Source organism: Lineus longissimus, chromosome 2, assembly GCF_910592395.1.
Source record: "Lineus longissimus chromosome 2, tnLinLong1.2, whole genome shotgun sequence".
NCBI lineage: Eukaryota > Metazoa > Nemertea > Pilidiophora > Heteronemertea > Lineidae > Lineus > Lineus longissimus.
In genome coordinates, this window is record NC_088309.1 from 4,309,675 (window position 1) to 4,330,451 (window position 20,777).

Sequence of the window (20,777 nt, forward strand, 5' to 3'; positions counted from 1 at the left end):
GCTGCGGTTCGGTTTTGATTGGCTCCGGGTACTCAAACACTGGATGAGTGTCAGAATTCTGCTTCCATCCGATGTGCTTTGGTGGGTTACGCAATGGTGGCAGTTTATTGCTCCGAAACTCTTGCTTGGGGTACGACATCTTTTCACTTAGATTGTAAGCCAATTCTAAAATGAAAAACCATAGGTCTTAATTTTACTACGAAAAAAGGTTTATCCGAGTTGTAGTGTTATCAAATTTATAGGTACAATTGAAAGGAAAGCCAACCCGAGTAGTTTCTACAATTCTGTATAGAACACAACCATGGAAGGGGTGGTTTCCCTGGTGTCCTCACTCACCCATGCAATAAACGTTTTTGCTAAGCTAAAATGTTGTTATAATGCTGTTATGAACGCAAATTTTGCTAAAACTTTGATTTATGCCTCGTATTTGTAAACCAGTCTAGCGTTGGGACGACAACTTTATATACATACGGCACTTCGCGGTCAACTTTAGAAGGGGACGGTGGTGGAGAAAAATTGACTTACCTAAGGAGACAATTGCCCTTATCCCGCTGTTTGATTGTGATATCTCTAACTACATGCGGTTTAAATGGAATGGATTCCAGACTTAGAATAAAAAACTAATTTCGTGTCAAATTCGACTAATTCGTTTGAATTATGTTGTATTGTATCGTATCGTGTTGTAGACATACTAAACATGGCTTCACAAGGTAGCCATGGAGTAGATCCTATTACAATAGCTATACATAATGCATGAGAAAGTTGGCAAATAAACCCTTACTTAACTAATAAATCCTTACTTTGCTAACAACGGTAGGCTTAGCTTTGCTTCGCTTGCCTAGCATGTTCATAGATAGTATAGATCGGCCTAGGCACGTGCATGAGGCATAGGCTCTACTTTTGCATACAGTGCCAGGTTGAGAACCTTGGCCTGGTCCTTTTTTCTCGTGTAAATTTTGGGACGTTTGACAAATAATACTTATTGGCAATGTTAATCCAGACCTCCTTTATGACGCCAGTTATGACGTCAGTTATAAATTGTTATAATCCATAATTCGACCAAGCTGCTTCTCGTGAACGAAGGAATCACTGTTTCCCGGACCTCTTATAGGTCAGTGTCCAAATTTTCGACGTAAATCTGGGTTTATCCGCGGTTAAAAGCAATAACCGCATCTAAGAAGTTCTTTCAATAAGCTCGCCCAACTGAAATGCTTACCATTTTAAAAAATCTCCACGCTAAATAAGTTATTAGCAAGAATTTATTATTTCAATTAAAATTAATCGTCGGTTACAGAAATGGAAAACACACACAGATATAGAACTGAATAACACAATAATGTAATACAAACAGCTTACATGATAAAAATTTACACACTATTATCCCTATAGTGTACGCGGTGGCTGGGGACAACTCGGGATCCCGACTTCACTCTAAACTCTAGGATCTTAAAATTTGACGGCATTAGAGCGACTCGAAGACAGGATCCGTTATTTGTTCTAAATGTCAGATCCTTAAGCGGGAACTCTTCCACTAAGTAAACCCTTGGCATAAATGGAAGAATCAGCTAGAACGGCTTCGGGGGTCACACATTATTTTCAGTTGTTTTTATTCACCGTGTTTTATTATGACCGACCGCCGCCCCTGCTCCATTTGTTTCCGATTGGAGGAGTCCGCGGGGTTGTTGGTTGGGCAAATGTGACGTTCTTCCCTGATTCTCCCCTCTTGTCATCGGAGGGTTGACTTGATGATTTTTTTTCATGTTTGACATGTCCATTCTGAGAATTCCCGTTTGACTGTTTCTGTGTCTTTGGTTGTTCTTGCTTGTAAGGCGTGTGTTGGACGAAATTGAGTGACTTCGTCGTTGGAGTTGCTTGGAAACTTTTAACTGGACTACCACAGTTGGCTGCGAACCAGAGAGCTACCTGTGAGAGGGCAATAATGAGTTCCGCTGCACCAAGGCACAATAGGACAATGTTGGTAATAATTCGTCCTCCGCTCATTCCATCGTCAGGGATAACGCAGTCATCGTATGCGTATGTGGCGCGAAGAACACAGAATGCTGTTTCATTGTAGTACAAGGTAGTGTCAACGTATATTCCCGCGGAAGACAAGCTGATAATTACTATTGCGACCAGTGCCGACAGTAACGATACCACCATACAAGCCAGAATCAAACATGAGTCCTTCGTCCTCGCGGATCGCACAGCCAGTCCGCCCGCCAAGAAGAACCCGACTGCACCCCAGACGCCGACGAAGACATACCAGAATGCAGCACGGATAATCCCACCAACGACACCCATAATGAACGAGAATAATCCGATGGTGATCTGGAGGACACCGCAGATGAAAAACATATTCGGTTTGAATCGGTCCGATGCGAATGTCGTGACTTCAGTACTGCTCTGTTTCGGTGATCTCCGAGGCGCCGGTTCATCGGTTTGAGATTGAACCGGCGGTAGCACCTCTTTTATTGGGGCTGGCTGAGCGCCAGTGTCATTGGCCAAGGGGTCCAGCCGCGCTGGAGCTTGCCGTGGCGTTTCCACCTGACCAGGTTGCGACATGACTTTGCTTCAGAATATAAATCTGGAAAAACAAACTTTTCAACATAAACCATTTTGTGCTAGCGTTTTTTCTGAAGCGCCGAGGGGATTATCTTGATGCTGATGATGAGGATGACTACAATCGATGCTGTCTCCGCCACAGAAAGTGTAGTTAAGCCTATTATTGTTGGTTACCAGAGCATACTGAACTTGCGCTTCAATCGGCTTTGCCTCCGTTGCTGAGCAATGCCGTCAGGGTCAAGATGTCGTTTCATTTGCAGGGCGGATACTGATTAAAGTAACAGAGATTAGAAATGGACAAGACTGGGTAGTACATCTCCATGTAGCTTTGGAGTAGCATATTATACCAGCGCGTATATATGAATCAAAGGTAGCCCAAAAAGTACTGCATAGACAATTTTATCCTATGAAAACCTCGATCAAACTCGGTCTTCGACAAGAAATCAAATTTAAACCAACCTTCTTGGAGATATTCCTTTTGCTCCGTTTTGTAACTATCCTTTATTTAGAGGAGCCCAGAGATATGCCAACCACAACTCGCTAATTGATTACGTCCTCAGATGTTTCCTTGACAGAATGCCGACCTGACTGTAACGAACTGCTTTCGTTGTGTAATACAAGTATTGCATTACACAACGAAAGTATTTGAAAATATTCTAATCTCAAAATCCGAGGATTTACGCGACATGGAGGCCGAACTGCTATTTAGAGAGATTTCGTTTTCCTTGTAAGGCCGGTCGTGACTTGGTAACATTTAGTAATAATGCCTAAGAACTATCCTTTTTGTTTCTAAAAGTAGTTTATTGTGAATATTTTTATTAGGCTTGCACATACTTATGATTAATACACAATATGGTGTCCTATAGTTGGGTCAGGATTAGCAATTAGGGGACCGGTAGACCCACTGGGTGAGAAATCGGACATAATTAGTGGGTTTCCATGACATATCTGTTATATTCCATAACAAAAATATCATTTACTTTTGATATTAGTTAACCTTTGGAACAATAGCTATTGAAACTTTCCAGGCGCGGATCCAAGTGGGGGCGATTTTGATCTCAGATAAATTTGATAGTTCATGATTGATATCGTGGCAATTTTTCAAAATCAAAAGTGCATAATCTTTTTGTGTCAAAAAAGATGAAACAAACCCTTTCGGAAAGAGATGAGCAGGTCCTTACTTACCATGCCAATTTAAATGCAGACATGCAGGAATGAAGAAACCATAAAAATTAGATTCCAACCAATATATTTATTTTAACATTCGAGATCTACATATAAACCCTTGACAATGTTGATATAGTTTGCTGTCGCTGCTACAGTACATGACAGCAATTTGACTACAAATTTTTCAGATTTTGTTAGCATAAAATCCCACACCCTAAATTGTCATAGCCAAAGGTGCCGACTGAATGCACACACACACAACCTCGTGGTAGCAAAAATACTGCATAAACATCCTCGAATATTGACTATTCGAACACATACTGTTTCAACAGTCAATTTTATATTCAATATATATCTATATAATTGTTCAACAGTAGTACACCGACCGCTCTGATGAAACCTTGGTATCGTAAATTGTTGGAATGGGATGCCAGGGCCTGGTTTTTCAAAACAAGTCATTCACGAACTTGACCATACGCAACAGGTGACCAGACTTTTTGCCAAGGTAAAGTTTGTATCAAGTTAGTTAGTACTAACATGTTTTGAACAACCATGTCCAGACCTACTGCACACACAGTTTTTAGCCTGTTTTAAAGATGAATACACCTGAGAAATTTCTGATGCTCCAATGTAGTCGATCTAACATACATGTAATATTTTACATAACAACATGTAGGTTTTTTTCTCATAGTAAAGTTAATCAACTACCATATTCAATGGCTGTATTTGACTCCCTGTTCATGAACAAACTAAACCTTTTGCAAAAATGAGGAGGATTTTGTCAGAAGATTTCTAACTCTAAGTAATCTGTTTTTGTACGTAAATGAAATGGCCAGGGCCATTGTGCTCACCTCATGTGGAGGAAAGATAGATAAAGAGCATGGTCTTGTGTCATGTAGTGTTAGGTTTGATGTAGGTCCAAGCAATTACAATTTCCCCAAAATGGCCAATTTACAGTACATTCGACCTCTGTGACCTTGAAAAGTAGGTCAAATCAAAGAAGACCCGGGTGACACATTGAATGGTTGTTAGAATTAGATGTACCTATGATATAAAATTGGTGCCAATCGGGCAAGTCATTACTAGGAATAATGGCATTTTGAGGAATTTAGGATTTGGCCCCCTCCCTGGAGGCCAAACGGCAAATCAGATCGCACCAAACTTCGGTACCTGAGATCACCTGACCAAGGGGTAAATGTGTACTTAATTTGTGATCAATAGTCATTGCAGTTAAGAAACGTGCCATAGTTACGGCCTGACAGCGAATTTACGCCATTTGACCTCTGTGACCTTGACAAGAAGGTCAAATTAAAAACCTGTGTGACATATACTGTATGATGGTTAGATGTACCCATGATATCAAATTGGTGGCAATCGGGCAAGAAGTTAAGGAATAATCACATTTTTAAGGTTTTTGGATTTTGCCCCCTGGTGGTCAAGTGGTGAATCATATTGCACCAAACTTCGGTCCCTGAGATCACCTGACTAAGGGGTAAATGTGTACCAAATTTGGTATCAATAGTCATTGCAGTTTAGAAACGTGCCATCGTTACATCCTAACGGCCAATTTACACCATTTGACCTCTGTGACCTTGAAAAAGGAGGTCAAATCAAAAACCCGGAGGATATATGATGCACCTTTGCTAGAAGTACCTACCATATTTTTTTCAAAATTTCCCGACTACTATTAAGGGAGATATTGCATATTTTCACTTTTAACGTTTGGCCCCCTGGTGGCCAAACCATGAAACGAATCGGACCGAAACTTGGTCTCCCAGGTGTCATTACATAAGGGTACATGTGTACCAAGTTTCAACTCAATAGCTCTAACAGTTACGAAACGTGCCCTGCTAACGGACGACGGACGACGACGGACGACGACGACGACGACGACGACGACGACGACGACGACGACGGACGACGGACGCCACGGTATGGGATAAGCTCACCTCTGCTAAGAGGTGAGCTAAAAAGCGATGTTCAACCCCTCCCTCAATGTGACTAGGCCTACCCACACCAACAACAATGAACATGGACTTTGCATACAAGACTCAAGAACACATTCCCATGTTCTTGGCAAGTTCATAAGCAGTGGGGGACAGGGAGACAAATACAGCCAAAATTAAAGTCTAAACAAATGGTTACAAGTTATACAATACACTTACGGTTTAGAATAGTCTGTGATTGTGTTTGAGCCATCAAAATGATTAACTTAAGTATCAAATCAAATCAAATTTGTATAATCAAGGAAATACTGTTCTTTTAAGAGTGAGGTGGCATCATTTGTTATAAAGTGAGACTAGATGGACCAAGTTAAAAGTTGCATGATGTCACTGATAAGTGTCTATATTATCTCACAGTACATTGGCATTATTCCCACTCGTAAAGGGAATGGTTATTTGACAAACTAGAGTAGGGAGCTTTAGTCACCTGGATACTACCCATTGGACCCCCTATCTCCTATCACTGAGCTACATGTACTCAATCTTCAAGCAAACAACAATATGATACTTAATAACAGGGTTTAGAATCTGCAAAACATTTTTGTTTGATAGACAGTCAATATGACCACAGGAACATGTCCCTGTGACTCATTATTGGATACCAGATGACAGTTCCACGATACATAACATTTTTAAAGGTTAATGCAAACAGAATTGCAAAGAAATGCAGGATAAAAAAACTTGTGGCAAACCTATGGCAACAAAAGACCTGGACAATGAAGTAAACTATGTATATGTAAGGAATATACATGTATACCATTCTAAGAAACATTCTAAGATACACTCTGTGCAAGCCTACAGTACTGTCCTCTCATCAATCCATATCATCTACTCAACTTGGCCGAGTACTTACAGTTTACTATTTCATCATGTGTTTTGTATTCTATTTTGATCTTTGCCTCTCTATAAATTAAAATTTCTGTTCCTATGTACTTAGTAAAATGTCAGAAATGCTGTTTTAAAATGCACTTGAAACTGGAAACCCAGAACATATAGCGGTTTCTAAATAAACGAACATAAAGAAACCATTGAGATTGGATTTAAAGCCAATCGAAGACAGGCAATTTTTATTCCAGCCGACATCCACCAGTCAGAGGGTAAAAAGGCAATGCCTACATGACAAGACATAGCAGTCTCTGTACACACTAGCGCACAATGGAAACTGTGGATGTGGAAATAAACAATTCTTTGGCACAGCACACTTTCTGGGCGAAGGTAAAGAGTACACTTGTGAAAAAGTTGACCGACCACAAGAATTCAACAATGACTTTTAATTTAGTGCAAACTGACCGTTTAAATGCTACAATGATTTACTATTCATGTACATGTAAGTCTGCCTGAGAGACGGTACGGTGTGAAAAAATGTTATAGATTATATGACGGAGTCTTATATTCTGAAGCTCTCCTGTTTTCCATCAATGTGTCGCAGACGAAGGAAGACGTCAGTTCCGATGCCCTGCAAGCTTTCTAACGTCAATGATCCGCCAAGATACTGAGCATATGCACGTGACGCTGGAAGTCCAAAACCAAATCTGAAGAAAAACAAAATCATTTTTTCTCAACACACAGCATGGGATGTATGATGGCAGGAATTGACAGGACCAGAGGCCAAGCGATTTTCATACATTGACAAGACCATTTTCATTAGCAAGACCTTCCCTTGAGCTTCAGCAACACTTGTAAGTAAGATTGTACCAGTAGGCTTCAGGAACATGCTGCTTACCCATGCATTTGACTAGTATGGCGATCTTCAACAATCTCTCCGAATAACCCCCGATTCACACGGCTATCCTCATTCTGACCAGCTGTTGTGAAATGATACTCCCAAACTTTGTTGACTATATCGTGAGGGATGCCATTCCCACGATCAGAGATTCTGCATGAGAAAAAAGAATTTTATATTTAGTTTTATCACACTGAAAATACAAACAGTAGATCCTGAATCCTGTGGCCACCGGCTAGTTGAATCTGGTTTGAACATATCAGATTTGATGAACTAGTTACATAACTCTGAGGCCAGCCCAAATGTTGAATACATGTATATAGTTTGTATACTTTGGCTACTGATATAAAGAATGGCGATGCCTCACCTTATAACGAAATCCACGTTATTGTTAGCGATTGTCACCACGACATCTGGCAAACTATGAAGTTGGTCTACATGGGCCTCAACTGTGGATCTAAAAGTGAAAGACAGCAAAGTTATGACAGGAACATGGCGCCTCATACACGTAGCCTAGTGGTTAACACTGTTGGCTACCTTGCAACAGGGCTCAAGTTCAATTCCGGGGAAAAACTAGATTTGAATCTTTGGATTCAAGGACCTAAACTCCTGGCTCTTCATAGTCCTTTGAATGGGACTTCAACGAAAATTCGATGAATTCTCTGTCATACATGTATGTACATGTATAAACAGTCAATGTTCTTGTGAAAGCCAGTTGGTGTCAGTCATGACCCTAGTATTTGGCCTTGAATGCCAGATTGTTACTGACAGTCATTGTGAGACCACCAGGGAATCTTGCGTTAAAAGCATCATGGCAATTTTATGTATGTAAAACCATTGTATTTAATCTTCCCTAAATTTGGGGTTCAATAAATATATACCTGAGAGCATTCTTTAACAATTCGCCTAATATGTAGTCCAGCGGCGGAGGAATGTATGGAAACACACAGTTCAGATGGCCATTGATGCGGACGTTTGGAGCTCGCCCATACTTTTCCTCACACACTTGTCTGCAAGACAGAAAAAATAAAAGATAAAGTTTGACATTGGGCTAATGTTTGGCTGAGGGAGTCATCTTACAGATTGCAGCATCAGATCTGAATGTCTCACCCAATTCAATGAATGAGTGAACCATCCACATCCCCTACCATCTTTGTACAATAATTGTCAGTGTCACTAGTGTAGTCTTAAGATGTCCACAACAGAATTATTAGAAAACGATGGTAGGAGATGAATTTCACAAATGTTATATAATCAAACAATATTTTTAACACCTTCAGCACCGAACCTACGTGCCCAAATCCCCCTCCCCTTTGACTTGAGCTGGCTATCGGAGTCTCATGGACTTCATGAAAGAACTACGCCATCGCCATCTTCAGGGCACGGTAGGAACTGAAAAGACAGTTTGGTCTTTTCAGTTCCTATTTTGCCCTGAAGATGGCGATGACGTATTACCTTCATGAAGTCCATGACACTCCGATAACCAGCTCAAAGAGGCTGGATTTGGGCCACGTAGATCTGCGTGGTTGGGCGCTGAAGGTCTTAATGCTATTTCAACATACCTTATATACTCAGCTTTCTTCTCTATTAGGGCCTTGGGTGAGAAGTTCACATTGATGATTCCTACGAAATTGGCCTAAAATGAGTAAAAACATGAACAATTCAAATCAGAATGAAATGACAAATGTCATAGCAATGTTTTGTCCCCAAAATGTTTATGAAGGTGTTCTGTAAGCAGGCCTTAGACCAATTTAATGAGTTCAGTAATTGACAAAAGAGGGAAACACTACAAATATATGTTTACAAATGCACGTATGACTTTGACCAAGTAAAAAAACTTGGCCAGGGCCTTCTTCTTATACAAGTGTGACACCTTCACACATCAGGAGCACTTGCATTGATATCACTACAATAGAGCATCATATATTGAATAATTTATCTAATTGTTTCTCCACAAAGGCCATGTACAACAGTGAGTCATGAAACTTGGACTTCAGAGCTCTGTTGACAAAAGAAATAAATCAATGTTAATGTTCTAATTGGCCTAGATTCTGGTTCAAATTCATACAAATTCATTAGTCCTTCAGCATAAGCCAAGTCAGTTCCAGTCCAACAGCACAGCATTGCGTTTCATGGCAGCTGTTCAGTGCAAATGACTTGTATATATGAATAAGATACAATTGGTCACTAACAATGCATGCACTCTATCATGTATGAAATAGCCACCATCATTTACTTTGTTTACAAAAAGCATGAATAGGCCCATACAGGATGTAAGAAAGCCTAAATTGCATGCAATATCTGTTCAATATTAATGTTGCAGGACATGTAGGAACTGGCCGCTCTCATGATGCCAATAGGGGCCATAAGGGCCACAGTGTTTCCGAAAGGCAGGGGGAGAGGGGATTTCCATTACATGCATCATACCCCAAGATGAAGAGGGCCAATCTGCATGAAACTGGGAGTTGCTACAGGTAGGTATGCCACATCTAAATGTAAACAAAGAAGACAGCAGGTTGCCAAGCTGATGTCAAAAGATCAAAGGATACTTGACATAAATATTGCCTACCTTTTCTTCATGGAGTGCCAGGTGATGTTCAGCCAACATGCGAATACCAAGACGAGATGTCAGCGTACGGTTCAGGAAGTTTTTCACCATGCTATCATCCTGGAAAAGGTGAAGAAGAGGATCAGTTCCGAAGAAAGCAAATGGATTCAAGCATGGGGATCATGGAGTTAAATCTGTAGAAGAACTGCTGTAAAACAAACAGCTTTTTCGTTCATTTTCAAAGGTTCACATTACCCACCCACAGTGTGGTGTGAGCAAAGCTGTATAAAGACACTTCATGAAGTTTCGTTAAACAAACTACTTGGGTACATCTTGGAGGAATTATAATTGACAAGTCAAGAAAAAAGAAAGAATGCAATGGCTAAATGCTAAAAAATGTGCTGTTAATAGCCTTTTTTCTTTTTCTTTTCTGTCTTGTCAGGTATGATCATCGAGTAATCAGCCCATCAATTAAGGCTAAATGCACCTCAGGTTCAGGTTCAAACAGTGTTTACTGAATCCATACTGACATCATCACAACAACAGGTAGCAGACAGAAAAACTCCTAGGAAGGAAGTTCCAGGAAAGATACTTCTGTTCAGCACTTTGCCAACCAACCTCTCCACTGTTGCCAACTTACCTTGATATGCTTCAGAGACTCCTTGAATCCTTCAGCAAGAAGTGTGACAACATCTTTGTGCGTCTCAAGCAAATCACGAAGCAGCTGACTGTACTCTTTCTCTTGATCTGCATCATACACCTGGAAACAACAAATCTAATATCATCACCACTTTCAATACTTAAGGTGGTATGGACAAGGTTGTACTCCAAAATCAGCCTAAATCTTTTTACTTTATTACTCATCAGAAATACTTAGAAATTGGCAAATATATTTCTAAACTTACTTACTGGTGGGAATTCATAAAGTCGGTTAAATGCCTTGATGTACATTTCATGCTGAAAAGAAATTGAAAACCATAATCAATGACATGTTCAAAAACAAGGTAGACTGACCTTAGTAGAATGGTTTACATGTAGATTGTAAATATGGTAAAAATAAATAAAGCAACTTTCCTTGACATAGTTGAACTATGTTGACTATGTACATTACATGTAAGCTGTTTGCCTGTTGACATTTTTTTACTTACGACTGATAGCACGGTTGGATTGCAACCAACAATAAATGGTAATCCTCGAAATCCAGCAACTCTGTGTGCAATTCTGACTGGCAGCTCCTTGTGTAAGTACTGGGCACTTCTCTGAAATAGACAACACCTTGATTGAATGTTGTCACATTTTGCATTTACACTGCATACTTGAGGTACAATACTGTTGTATGTAGTATCATCAATATCTTCAGCCTAGTACACTGCATGCTGATATCATCCACATTGTGTTTTTTGAGAAACTAAGAGACTAGTCCTTTACATTTTTATGTATGCCTATGGTCTAAACAACAATTTTAGTTTACTCATGGACAATACAATGTAGGCAATGTTTGTAATCTCTGGTGTAAAAGGGTCTATTGAATTGAATTTGTGACTTAATCAATAAACAGACCACTCACCAAGATGTGTGTCCCATCTGGTCTTTTTCCAGAGTACAACATTGTTGTAGGAGTTAGGCGTACTGATGACTGAAAGAATCAAAAAAATACTTCATATGCAGAACGCTTGCAAGGCAGGCATAAAAAAGCACTGTGAAACAAACCAATGAATGACACTTCAGCATTCAACAGCGTGTTTTTAGAGAGGGATTCCAAATTCTGACTCTCTGAACGGTCTCTCAGATGCGGCAAAGCCTGATCACTGGATGTTCCTATTCATGCACTACTACCGTACGGTACTACCGGAAACCTTGGTCGGTAGCCTATACATGCTTCCCGAAATTGGTGGCTTACATTAGAACTAACTTTTTCCCCCTTGTCCGTCATTAAAGGCATTCAAGTGTGTAGGTCAACCATGACTATCTCCTTTGTCCCTCCACCATAAGGACTAGTTTCCCTTTATGACATCACTATTTCGGACACTCAGCGCCCCATTTCTGGAAAGGTGTATAGGCCTAGGGGCCTATGACATGACATTATTGGCCTAGGCCTTTACAAAATTTTCAAAACATATTCACCGTTACCGTACCTTAGCAGCAACCAAGTCGATGGCACCTTGATTGAAAAAAGATGTGACTGTTCTTGGACTGTCTTGGGTTCTGTACCAAACATCGTCCGTGTATGACCGTCTGCCCAGAAAGGCCATAAGCTTGCCGTAGCCATGCTGAGTTTGACATTTTTGCACCAACAACAATGAAATTGAAAATCTCATTCTCAATGACCCAGTCTTCAGCATTTTGACGTTTATTTTCTTATCCTTGAAAATTCGGAAGTATCTGGTCAAGATTTTCTCAAGTTATCAGTTTTATGCTGCACTTGTCCACCATCAAATATATATTTTTTCGTTCTACGAGGCAGAAATTCGATATTTATTGCCATATCCCTCAGCATTCCATGAAAAAGTTATGTACATGTACGAAATGTACTTGTACACGATGAAAGCGCGTGCAGTTTTTAAGCCAATCAAAACGCGTATTCTCTGCAAAGCCAGTTCTAAAATCGTCTAAAATAATCAATAAAGGTAAATATTCAAGACGCTCACAACTGAATTTGACAGATTGTTTATTTTTCCCTGTTCTATAGTCATTCGAAATAAAAAATGTTTATTTATTTCAATATTGTCTAATAAAACTATCTCATTTCTGTCCGGCCTTGTAAAATATTGTCACGTGATAACCTCGGGATGTATTGGTCACATGACAAAAAAATGGTAGACGAATCAATCAGCTGTTGGTCATGTTGGTGTATACTGTTCAGTGTTCTGACAATTTTTCGGATTGTTAGCGCCTATGCCAGTGGTTTACCGTGTTTACAGCCTCCTTTTTAAAGTGAAGCAAATAGTGACATGAAGAACCGGGCCAGATATAGATTTTTAAGTGTCCTTTTTCTTTCTGTGAGCTTTTTGGCAACTTTCTCTGCATTTCATTTTTTTTCAATAAACAACCACAAACGGCACAACCAGGAAATAAGTGGAATTTTCCTTACAGCTTCAGCTGTCAAGGAAAAAGACGGTTCACCCAAAAACAGTAAACTTCAATTGAATGCCAATGGACATGGTGTTCTCTACTCCTCCTGGTTTGGCGCCGGCTCAAGAATACGCAGACATCCGCTCAGCATCGATAAAGAAGATGAGGCCATTGAGATTGAACATGTTGAGGGCCACCGTGAAGCCAGCATCGCTGATGAAGGCGAGGTTGATTTACCAGTACAAGCTGCAACACCTTCTAAGGTCATTGAGGTCAGTATTCAGGGAATGTGTTGATATTACAGTCCTAATTAATAATCACAGTTCAGGACAACAAAATGTTGTCTGTTGTAGTGTTAATAAAATATGTGCCATTTTTTTGGGAATGTCTGGAAATACCTTGTATTTGAACCTTAACCTGAACTGAAATAGTAGGCTAAATATCATTATAAACTGTAATAGTATTCACACATGCACAATTGTTGCCAGTTTGGGTAAAATTACAAACTTTAGGGGCACAAAGATATTCAACTTAATGGTATTTCATTGGAAAATGCACCTAACCAGATAAAATGAGAGAAAACCTGAATTCTCCAACATATGCGGCCAAAAAATAAAGGGGTTTGGACTACTGTTCTATTTCAGGTCAATCTCACTGACTGGGGAAACTGTCACTGTTTTTTGTATTGTTTCAGTGTCGAGATTTCCACAACATTGCTAATCTAACAGATGTTTGTTCCTTCGTGCTGAATAACTCAGACTGTGATATTGATCAAGGATTTATCAACTACAATGCTGTAATATACTGCAAATTCAGTATAGTTCCTCTTGCTGTAGTTATTTTGGTAAGTATTGATCGCTCTATGTTTATTTACAAGACATACAAGAACCAGATTAAAAGTGATGGATGTCTTAGATCGTATTGAGTACTTAGATGGACTTGGCCAACACATTTGAGAATACATTATTGTTGACTTGTTCTCTTTGCAGTTTTTCTGGTGGCTGTTTTTGTTTGCTGGTTTGGCAACAACTGCAGATAGTTAGTAAGTTTACACATCATCTTTGTCTTTGGTCTCATATGGTGTTTTGAGATGGAGAAACACTTCTTCACAAAGCCAAATCTTCTACCTTGTATGGACTACACTTATTTCTGCATGTTTTAATATACTATGCCTCAATCACCCCTCGAATTGATATCTTGATTTATTCTTTCGTTTGGCCAGTGTACTGTAAAACTAACAAAAAGTAGCTCATGATCGAAGCGATGTTCACTTTATGCCTGTTTGTTTCAGTTTTTGTCCAAGTCTTGCTGTGATATCAAAAACTCTCCGGCTTAGCCAGAACATTGCAATATCCTTTTACATTGCCAATAGCAAAAGGTAATTTTTTATCTCGGTTATTGCTTTAAACAAGTATGATTTTGTTTCAAGCTAAACATTTAAATAAAGTTGCTAAATCAAATTGCCAGTGACCTTTGGCAGTACAGTGTTAAAGTTTTGGGTCTTTCAAACAGTTACATGTCCTTAACCATTTTCATGGAGTCACTCTCCTGGCCTTTGGAAATGGAGCCCCAGATATATTCTCTGCGATTTCTGCAATAGGTAATGCAAAGGATGGTGAAGCAGGTCTGGCCATAGGTGCACTTATTGGTAAGTACATAGCGCTAATGCTTATGAAAGAAACATGTCTACAACTGTTCAGAACTTTTTGGTCAATGAATCTTTCTCTTCTCTCAAAGGACAGCTAAGCAAAAAGTAAGAGAAAGAAACTTATAAGTTCTATAACAATAATGATAGCACTGTACTAGTAGCAGTTCTACATTTGTAGGGACAGCTCTTAAAGAAAAAACCCAGGACCGTACAGATTCATTACTGTCTGATTTTAAGTCTCTCATTTAAATGATAACGATATCGGACTTTGTGGATCGAAGATGTCCATGTAGTTGGACTTTTTACAATGAAACTGATGTTTTTTCAGGTGCTGCCATTTTTTTGACGACTATTGTAGCAGGAGCTGTCACCCTGACATCGCCTTTTGTTGCCATGGAAAGACCATTGCTGCGAGATATCATATTCTTCCTTGGTGCAGTGTTTTGGACATTTACAGTTCTTTACAAGGGATATATAACCACCCCAGAATCTGCCGGTGAGCTATCATTTAGAACTGATCCCGGAATTTCCCCAAGGACGAGGGGCAAACATTCTGAAAGAATAGAATTTTTAGGCCAAATTCAAACTGTCATGAATGTAATTACAATTCTAAAACACCTTGGTAACAGTACAGCACTGTTTACAGTGTAACGCATTTTACCTTATTTTGGTTGGAATTTACAAATCTATTAGATGTATCGATAATAAAATTGGTGTGGATCGAAGAAGATGAAAAATGGTTCAGTATCCATGCCTGTATAGAGTAACATCTGCATAATCCTCCAGACTGTTGTAGCTTGAAAGGCACTTGGTTGATCATCTCTTATCTCGCTTTTTGTAGGATTCATAGCCCTCTATGTGGTGTATGTCTTAACTGTGATAATTTCAAGAGCAATTCGTCAGTCCCTCAAAATAAGAGCAGAGAGGCAAAAGGAGGACCAGGCTAAACTGACTGAAGATGATTCGTTGGATAGGGATGATCAGAATAGTGTACCTTATCTTTGTAAGTCAGAATGAAACGAAGCCTTTGTATACTAATCTATTTTCATAGATAATTGACCAGATGTGCGCAATATCTCTGACCATTTCACTTGGAGACTAATTACATAACCCACATCTAACATAAACTCAAGAAAAACATCAGCTAAAAATGCAGGAGCAAATTATAAAAGTAGAAATACACAATGCCGCAGTGCAGTTATTGTGCATTCAAATTCACTGTATATTGATATCTTTCATCTGTCTACACAATGGCTTTGTTGAAATTTGTTATCAACAAGTTATTATTCAATTGAAAGAGCTTCTAAGCGATAATTGTGGTGTCTAGCAGCAGGAGAAGTCTACCATATGATGTTTATTTCTCTATTGTTTATTTTAGCCGTCCAAGATACTGATGAAGGCAACGAGATCTCAGGACATTCCAGTGGTAATGTGCAATCCATTCCAACCATTGCCATAAGGACACCTGATCTTGAGTTAGACGAAAATCACCGCCTGTCTGTTAGTCCAGTACCTAGAGCACCGTCGCCAACTCCTATTGCAAAGAAGGGATCCACAATAACAGGTACGAGGAGCAAAGGTTCTCTGCAGTCCAATTCACCAGGATTCCAATTGCATTAGCATATCAGCTTTACAGCAGGTGGCGCTTCCACGAGGGTATGAGCGTTAGTTTTCAATACTGCTGTAAGCAATCGAACCATAATGTGATGTGGTGGTATTTCTATTACTCCCCCTCACCTTTACGCCTCTCGTTTTCTCCAGGTTTGGCCCGGATCGCAGAAGCTGTTGGTGTCTCCTCCGTGTTTGGATCAGAAGTCTTGTCAAATGCCACTCTACTTCCTCAGGATCAGCCATCCGTTATGGAGGGATCCCAAACAGAGCTGGATTCTAACTTTCTGTCTTCTGCAAATGTTGGTCTAATATCCAGTGAACAGAACACAGGACCAAAAGCTATTTTCCTTGGATTTCTTAAAGCTCTCTGCCCAATTGATATAAAGAATTGGTCTGATTTGAGCTACTTTTGGAGATTCTTTGAATTTTTTAAGGTACATGTTATTTGATTTGAGAATATTCATTTGTTCACAGAACATAGTAAGTGTATGTTACTTATTGTTGTGATTACATGATGTATTATAAAAATTACGAAAAAGGTTATTGCAATTTATCTATCATTACCCATTTTGGATGGTCTGATTCACCGGTGGAGACCATCAAAAGCCAAGCTATTCAACTGTTGACCTTGGTTGATTATAGTTGTTGACCTTGGTTAATTATAGTTGTTGACCTTGGTTGATTATAGTTCACCCGTGTCTTCTCTTTCAGTGTCCCCTTGTCCTTTGTCTTAACCTAACCATGCCTGTGGTAGACTTTGACGAAGATATGCACAATTGGAACAAAGTTCTCAACTCACTCAATTGTATCGTAGCACCATTATTCTGTGTGTTTGCTGCAAACGGTATGTTCTTGAACATGACCAGCTTCAAGTTAGCATATTACCAAGAATAACTATTAATTCTCAGTGTACCATATGGCTATTCTTTATTCAGTTGGTTCTGGTTGTGACATTTTGCATGAGATTTTAACTTTGGCTATTCTTTGTTGACTGAATCCAGAAGCCCTGTTTGACCTCTGTACCCCTTGGATCTTGGTTAAAAGTCCAAATCTGAAGACAGGATTATATCGAAAATTGGACTTCCACTTTCCTATGATAAATGGACAGCTACGAAAACGGAAGTGTAGGGGATTCTTGACCAACACTTTAGATAAAACTGTAATATGCAAATAATATATATTTCATTCTAGTACAGACGTATACGTGCTCTCTGTTTTCAGCGGCAATGACAAATATTGGGGGTGTTCTACCTGTGTGGGGCTTGGTTTTGATGATTGGCTTTTCCTTCTCTCTCCTTGTGTTTGCAACATCTAGTCATACAGAACAGCCGAAGTATCACTGGGTAAGAACAGTTTCATTCAACATGAAATTTGAGTACTTAGTGAATTCAGTCTTCCCCTCATGGTAAAAATCCTGTCAAGTCTACGATGGCCAAAAATCATCTGTGAGTTCTATCATGTCTTTGAGCAATAGGCAATTGTGTTGCTGTTATCAGCATTGATGTCATCAGTTACATCCTACTCTTAGTCCCGCAGGGCAGCCCTCATAAATCCTTTTACTTCTTTGCAGGTCTTTGCGTATGTGGCATTTATTGTCTCCATCTTCTGGATCTATACAATAGCCAATGAGATTGTCAACCTTCTGCAGGTGAGCACAGTTATTTGTCCTTCCACTATAACAGAGGTTGTTGCTTATGATGACAGATTTGGAAGTGATGATTGATATCTGAGTAAAAAACTGATGGAAAGCTCTGCCACTTGTAGATTTGCCAACACCATTCACCTGCAACCTTTGACATTTTGTCTTTTTCAGTCATTTGGAGTTGTATTCAACATCAGTGATGCAGTTCTGGGTTTGACATTATTGGCCTGGGGAAACAGCATTGGAGGTATGTTAGAATGGGTCGTTTTCATTCATTATGATGAAATTTAATTGATAATTATCAAAGATACCTTGTAGGTATTCACTCAATACTAAAAATTTAGCTATCCTTGTAGCTTAAACTGTAAACTACCATGCCATCCAATTTCGCGTAATCTCGTCACTTTCTTTTTAGATCTGATATCTGATACTGTGTCGGCAAGACAGGGATTTCCCAGAATGGCAATATCTGCATGTTTTGGAGGGCCACTTTTCAGTATCCTTTTCAAATTGATTACCAATCCACTAGATGATTGTTTAGTGATCGATTGGTGTCAGGATGGAGTTATTTAAGGGGCATTACGTTCAAGACTGTGGGTTGGAGATCAGGGGGATATGTGTTTAGTAAAACTGCAGGCAAGATAGTCAGATTTTTACTTCTATCTTCATTATTATTTAATGATCTATGCATCATTTTGAAACAAGATTGCCAGTCACTCACAGATTTAAACGCATTTTCCTTCTCTAGTCGTCTTGCTTAACCAATTCACAGACATTCTATTAGGGATAGGACTGCCATTTACAATAGCTACTATTAAAAGTGGAGGCAGATATGATGTAAGTTAATCTATTTGACTGTCATCAGTGTTGGGTTCTGCAGTCAAGTAGAATGTGCCATTTTTACATTTGCGCTCAGCCTCGAGTGGTCAAGTTGCCATCCCTATGCAAGGGTTGGATTGTATACAGAGCCCTTCTATAAAATAAGAACAAAATGATACAATATACATATGAAACTCTGCTGTGCCCTGACCACACTCTACACTATTCTTAATATTTTCTTCTTCCAGATTAAGTTCAGTTTTATTCAGATGATCCTGTGTGGCTTCCTGGCCCTGAGCCTCCTCTCCACTCTCATCATCATGCCTCTGAGGAAGTTTCATTTCACCCGTGGCTACGGGATCTATTTAATAATACTGTATGGAATTTTCCTTGTGGTGGCACTCCTGACAGAGACAAAAGTCATTAATGTTCCTCGATGAGGGTCATGGTGGGGGTGTGGCTAAGTCAAGCAAAGATCCTATGAGAAGGATTTGTCTATATTCAGTTGATTATTTCTTGTTGTACAGTATATTTCTTGGTTATGAGGATAAAAGGTGTACATGTACATGACGTAGTGTTTCACCTTTTTTAGTTGATATGGATGGAACTATTTTTGTGTTGTATAAAGTGTGATGCAAAACTGTGGTTATGGACTACTTTAGTAATTTGATTCAAATTGTATAATGGCCCATTAGACTTACATGTATGTAACATTGAGTGATCTATTGAAGGAACATTTCATACATATACACCAAAACCAGGCGCATGTCGCACAGAAGATGAGCCTAAATGACACCAGAAGATATTGGGAGAAATTGATGTGCTCATATTTCACAAAAGGCAGACAATAGAGAAATGAACAAACTGTCCGTCTCAACCTGCCAAGCTCAGAGCGACATGCGCCTGGTTTTGCTGTGACGGATCACATATAAAAGGACCATTGTTTTTTCTTAAAAGATACATGTAGGCCTACTAAGTGTATTTCAGCCAATACTCTTTAGAACTCTCACTTAGGCCTTAGGTCACATTGATCAACCAAGTGACTGTTATTTCTGCGAACATTTTTGTTGACAACAGATTATTCTTCATGTATCATTTTGACCACCATGTTGGCAGCATTCAGTGGAGGATGTCAGAGACCCTTGCAATATCTAGACTTTAACACATTATCATATATTACTCAAGTGAGTGATGATCTCAAATCATTGAACTAAATGTGCCATGCTGTTTCATCAGGAAAGAAAGTAATCCAATAAAAGTAAAAGTATGAAGAAGTTGATCAAATATCTGTATTACAAATTGTGAAATATGTCTGTGTTTTTGCTGGTGAAATCATGGTGGTGAATGGTAGTGACTTGAATATCATGTTGAACTGTGACGTTTTCGTATTTGTGTTTGTTAACAAATAATTTTTTTACTGAAATTTGATCTGTGATTGGTGCTATTAAATTTTGTGTATGTATGCAGCAAAACACTGAGGCAGGTGGTTTATTACTAAATATGCGTACACTGGTACAGAACTTCCCTTTTTGACATATTTACCAACTATATTGTTAAGTGAATTATGACAGGTGAAATTTTATGATGGTGCTTTCACATAGTTATCTATTTTCATAAAAAAGAATTTGCTTGAGTGGTATTGTCTTTGCATAATCATCCTAGAAATTAAAAAAATAAATGAGATGCATTGATTTTTGTCTCTTTCTTTGTTTTCCTGGTGACATTGGAAGTTATTGAGATTGTTGAATCAATGGTAAGAATCACCGCTGCTGCACTGGGATTACATTGTACATGTATTTACCGACAGGTGGCACTGACATTATGGAGTTGTGGCTGTGTGCTTTATGCACGAAATGCTGCTGAATCTCTCAGCATTCACTATCAAAATAGGTTTCGATCCGGTACGCTAAGGGGCCAGGCCGGTACTGTCTCATTGGCAAAAATCATTTAATTCAACATGTGGGGCCACCGTACATAAATCC

At 39.2% G+C, this 20,777-nt stretch overlaps 2 protein-coding genes across 2 annotated transcripts; one reads left to right on the forward strand and one right to left on the reverse strand.

The window, feature by feature from the left end:
* Nucleotides 1-3,794: 3,794 nt before the first annotated feature.
* LOC135502667 (branched-chain alpha-ketoacid dehydrogenase kinase-like) lies at nt 3,795-12,544 on the reverse strand. Its single transcript, XM_064795639.1, has 11 exons — nt 12,139-12,544; nt 11,571-11,639; nt 11,152-11,262; nt 10,913-10,960; nt 10,644-10,763; nt 10,025-10,123; nt 9,018-9,091; nt 8,337-8,465; nt 7,823-7,912; nt 7,456-7,608; nt 3,795-7,264 (listed from the first exon to the last, which is right to left on the reverse strand). Exons 1-11 carry the CDS (start codon nt 12,343-12,345, stop codon nt 7,120-7,122), a joined length of 1,245 nt encoding a protein of 414 aa, XP_064651709.1. The 5' UTR covers nt 12,346-12,544; the 3' UTR covers nt 3,795-7,119.
* Nucleotides 12,545-12,832: 288 nt separating this feature from the next.
* On the forward strand, nt 12,833-20,352 carry LOC135502661 (mitochondrial sodium/calcium exchanger protein-like). The gene is made up of 16 exons (XM_064795632.1): nt 12,833-13,347; nt 13,770-13,919; nt 14,065-14,117; nt 14,367-14,424; nt 14,612-14,723; nt 15,052-15,219; nt 15,565-15,726; nt 16,102-16,287; nt 16,485-16,768; nt 17,046-17,178; nt 17,556-17,677; nt 17,905-17,982; nt 18,148-18,223; nt 18,392-18,472; nt 18,749-18,813; nt 19,044-20,352. The coding sequence occupies exons 1-16, from the start codon at nt 12,955-12,957 to the stop codon at nt 19,233-19,235; spliced, it is 2,313 nt and encodes a 770-aa protein (XP_064651702.1). The 5' UTR covers nt 12,833-12,954; the 3' UTR covers nt 19,236-20,352.
* The last annotated feature ends 425 nt before the right edge of the window (nt 20,353-20,777 follow it).

Coding starts and splice junctions, on each gene's coding strand:
- LOC135502667 (XM_064795639.1), bottom strand. CDS start 12,345: ATGCTGAAGACTGGGTCATTGAGAATGAGATTTTCAATTTCATTGTTG. Junction 10,124..10,643: donor AGTCTCTGAAGCATATCAAG/GTAAGTTGGCAA, acceptor CACCTTTTCCAG/GATGATAGCATGGTGAAAAA. Junction 8,466..9,017: donor AAGAAAGCTGAGTATATAAG/GTATGTTGAAAT, acceptor TCTGTCTTGCAG/ACAAGTGTGTGAGGAAAAGT.
- LOC135502661 (XM_064795632.1), top strand. CDS start 12,955: ATGAAGAACCGGGCCAGATATAGATTTTTAAGTGTCCTTTTTCTTTCT. Junction 13,920..14,064: donor CTCTTGCTGTAGTTATTTTG/GTAAGTATTGAT, acceptor TTCTCTTTGCAG/TTTTTCTGGTGGCTGTTTTT. Junction 18,224..18,391: donor CTGGGGAAACAGCATTGGAG/GTATGTTAGAAT, acceptor CTTTCTTTTTAG/ATCTGATATCTGATACTGTG.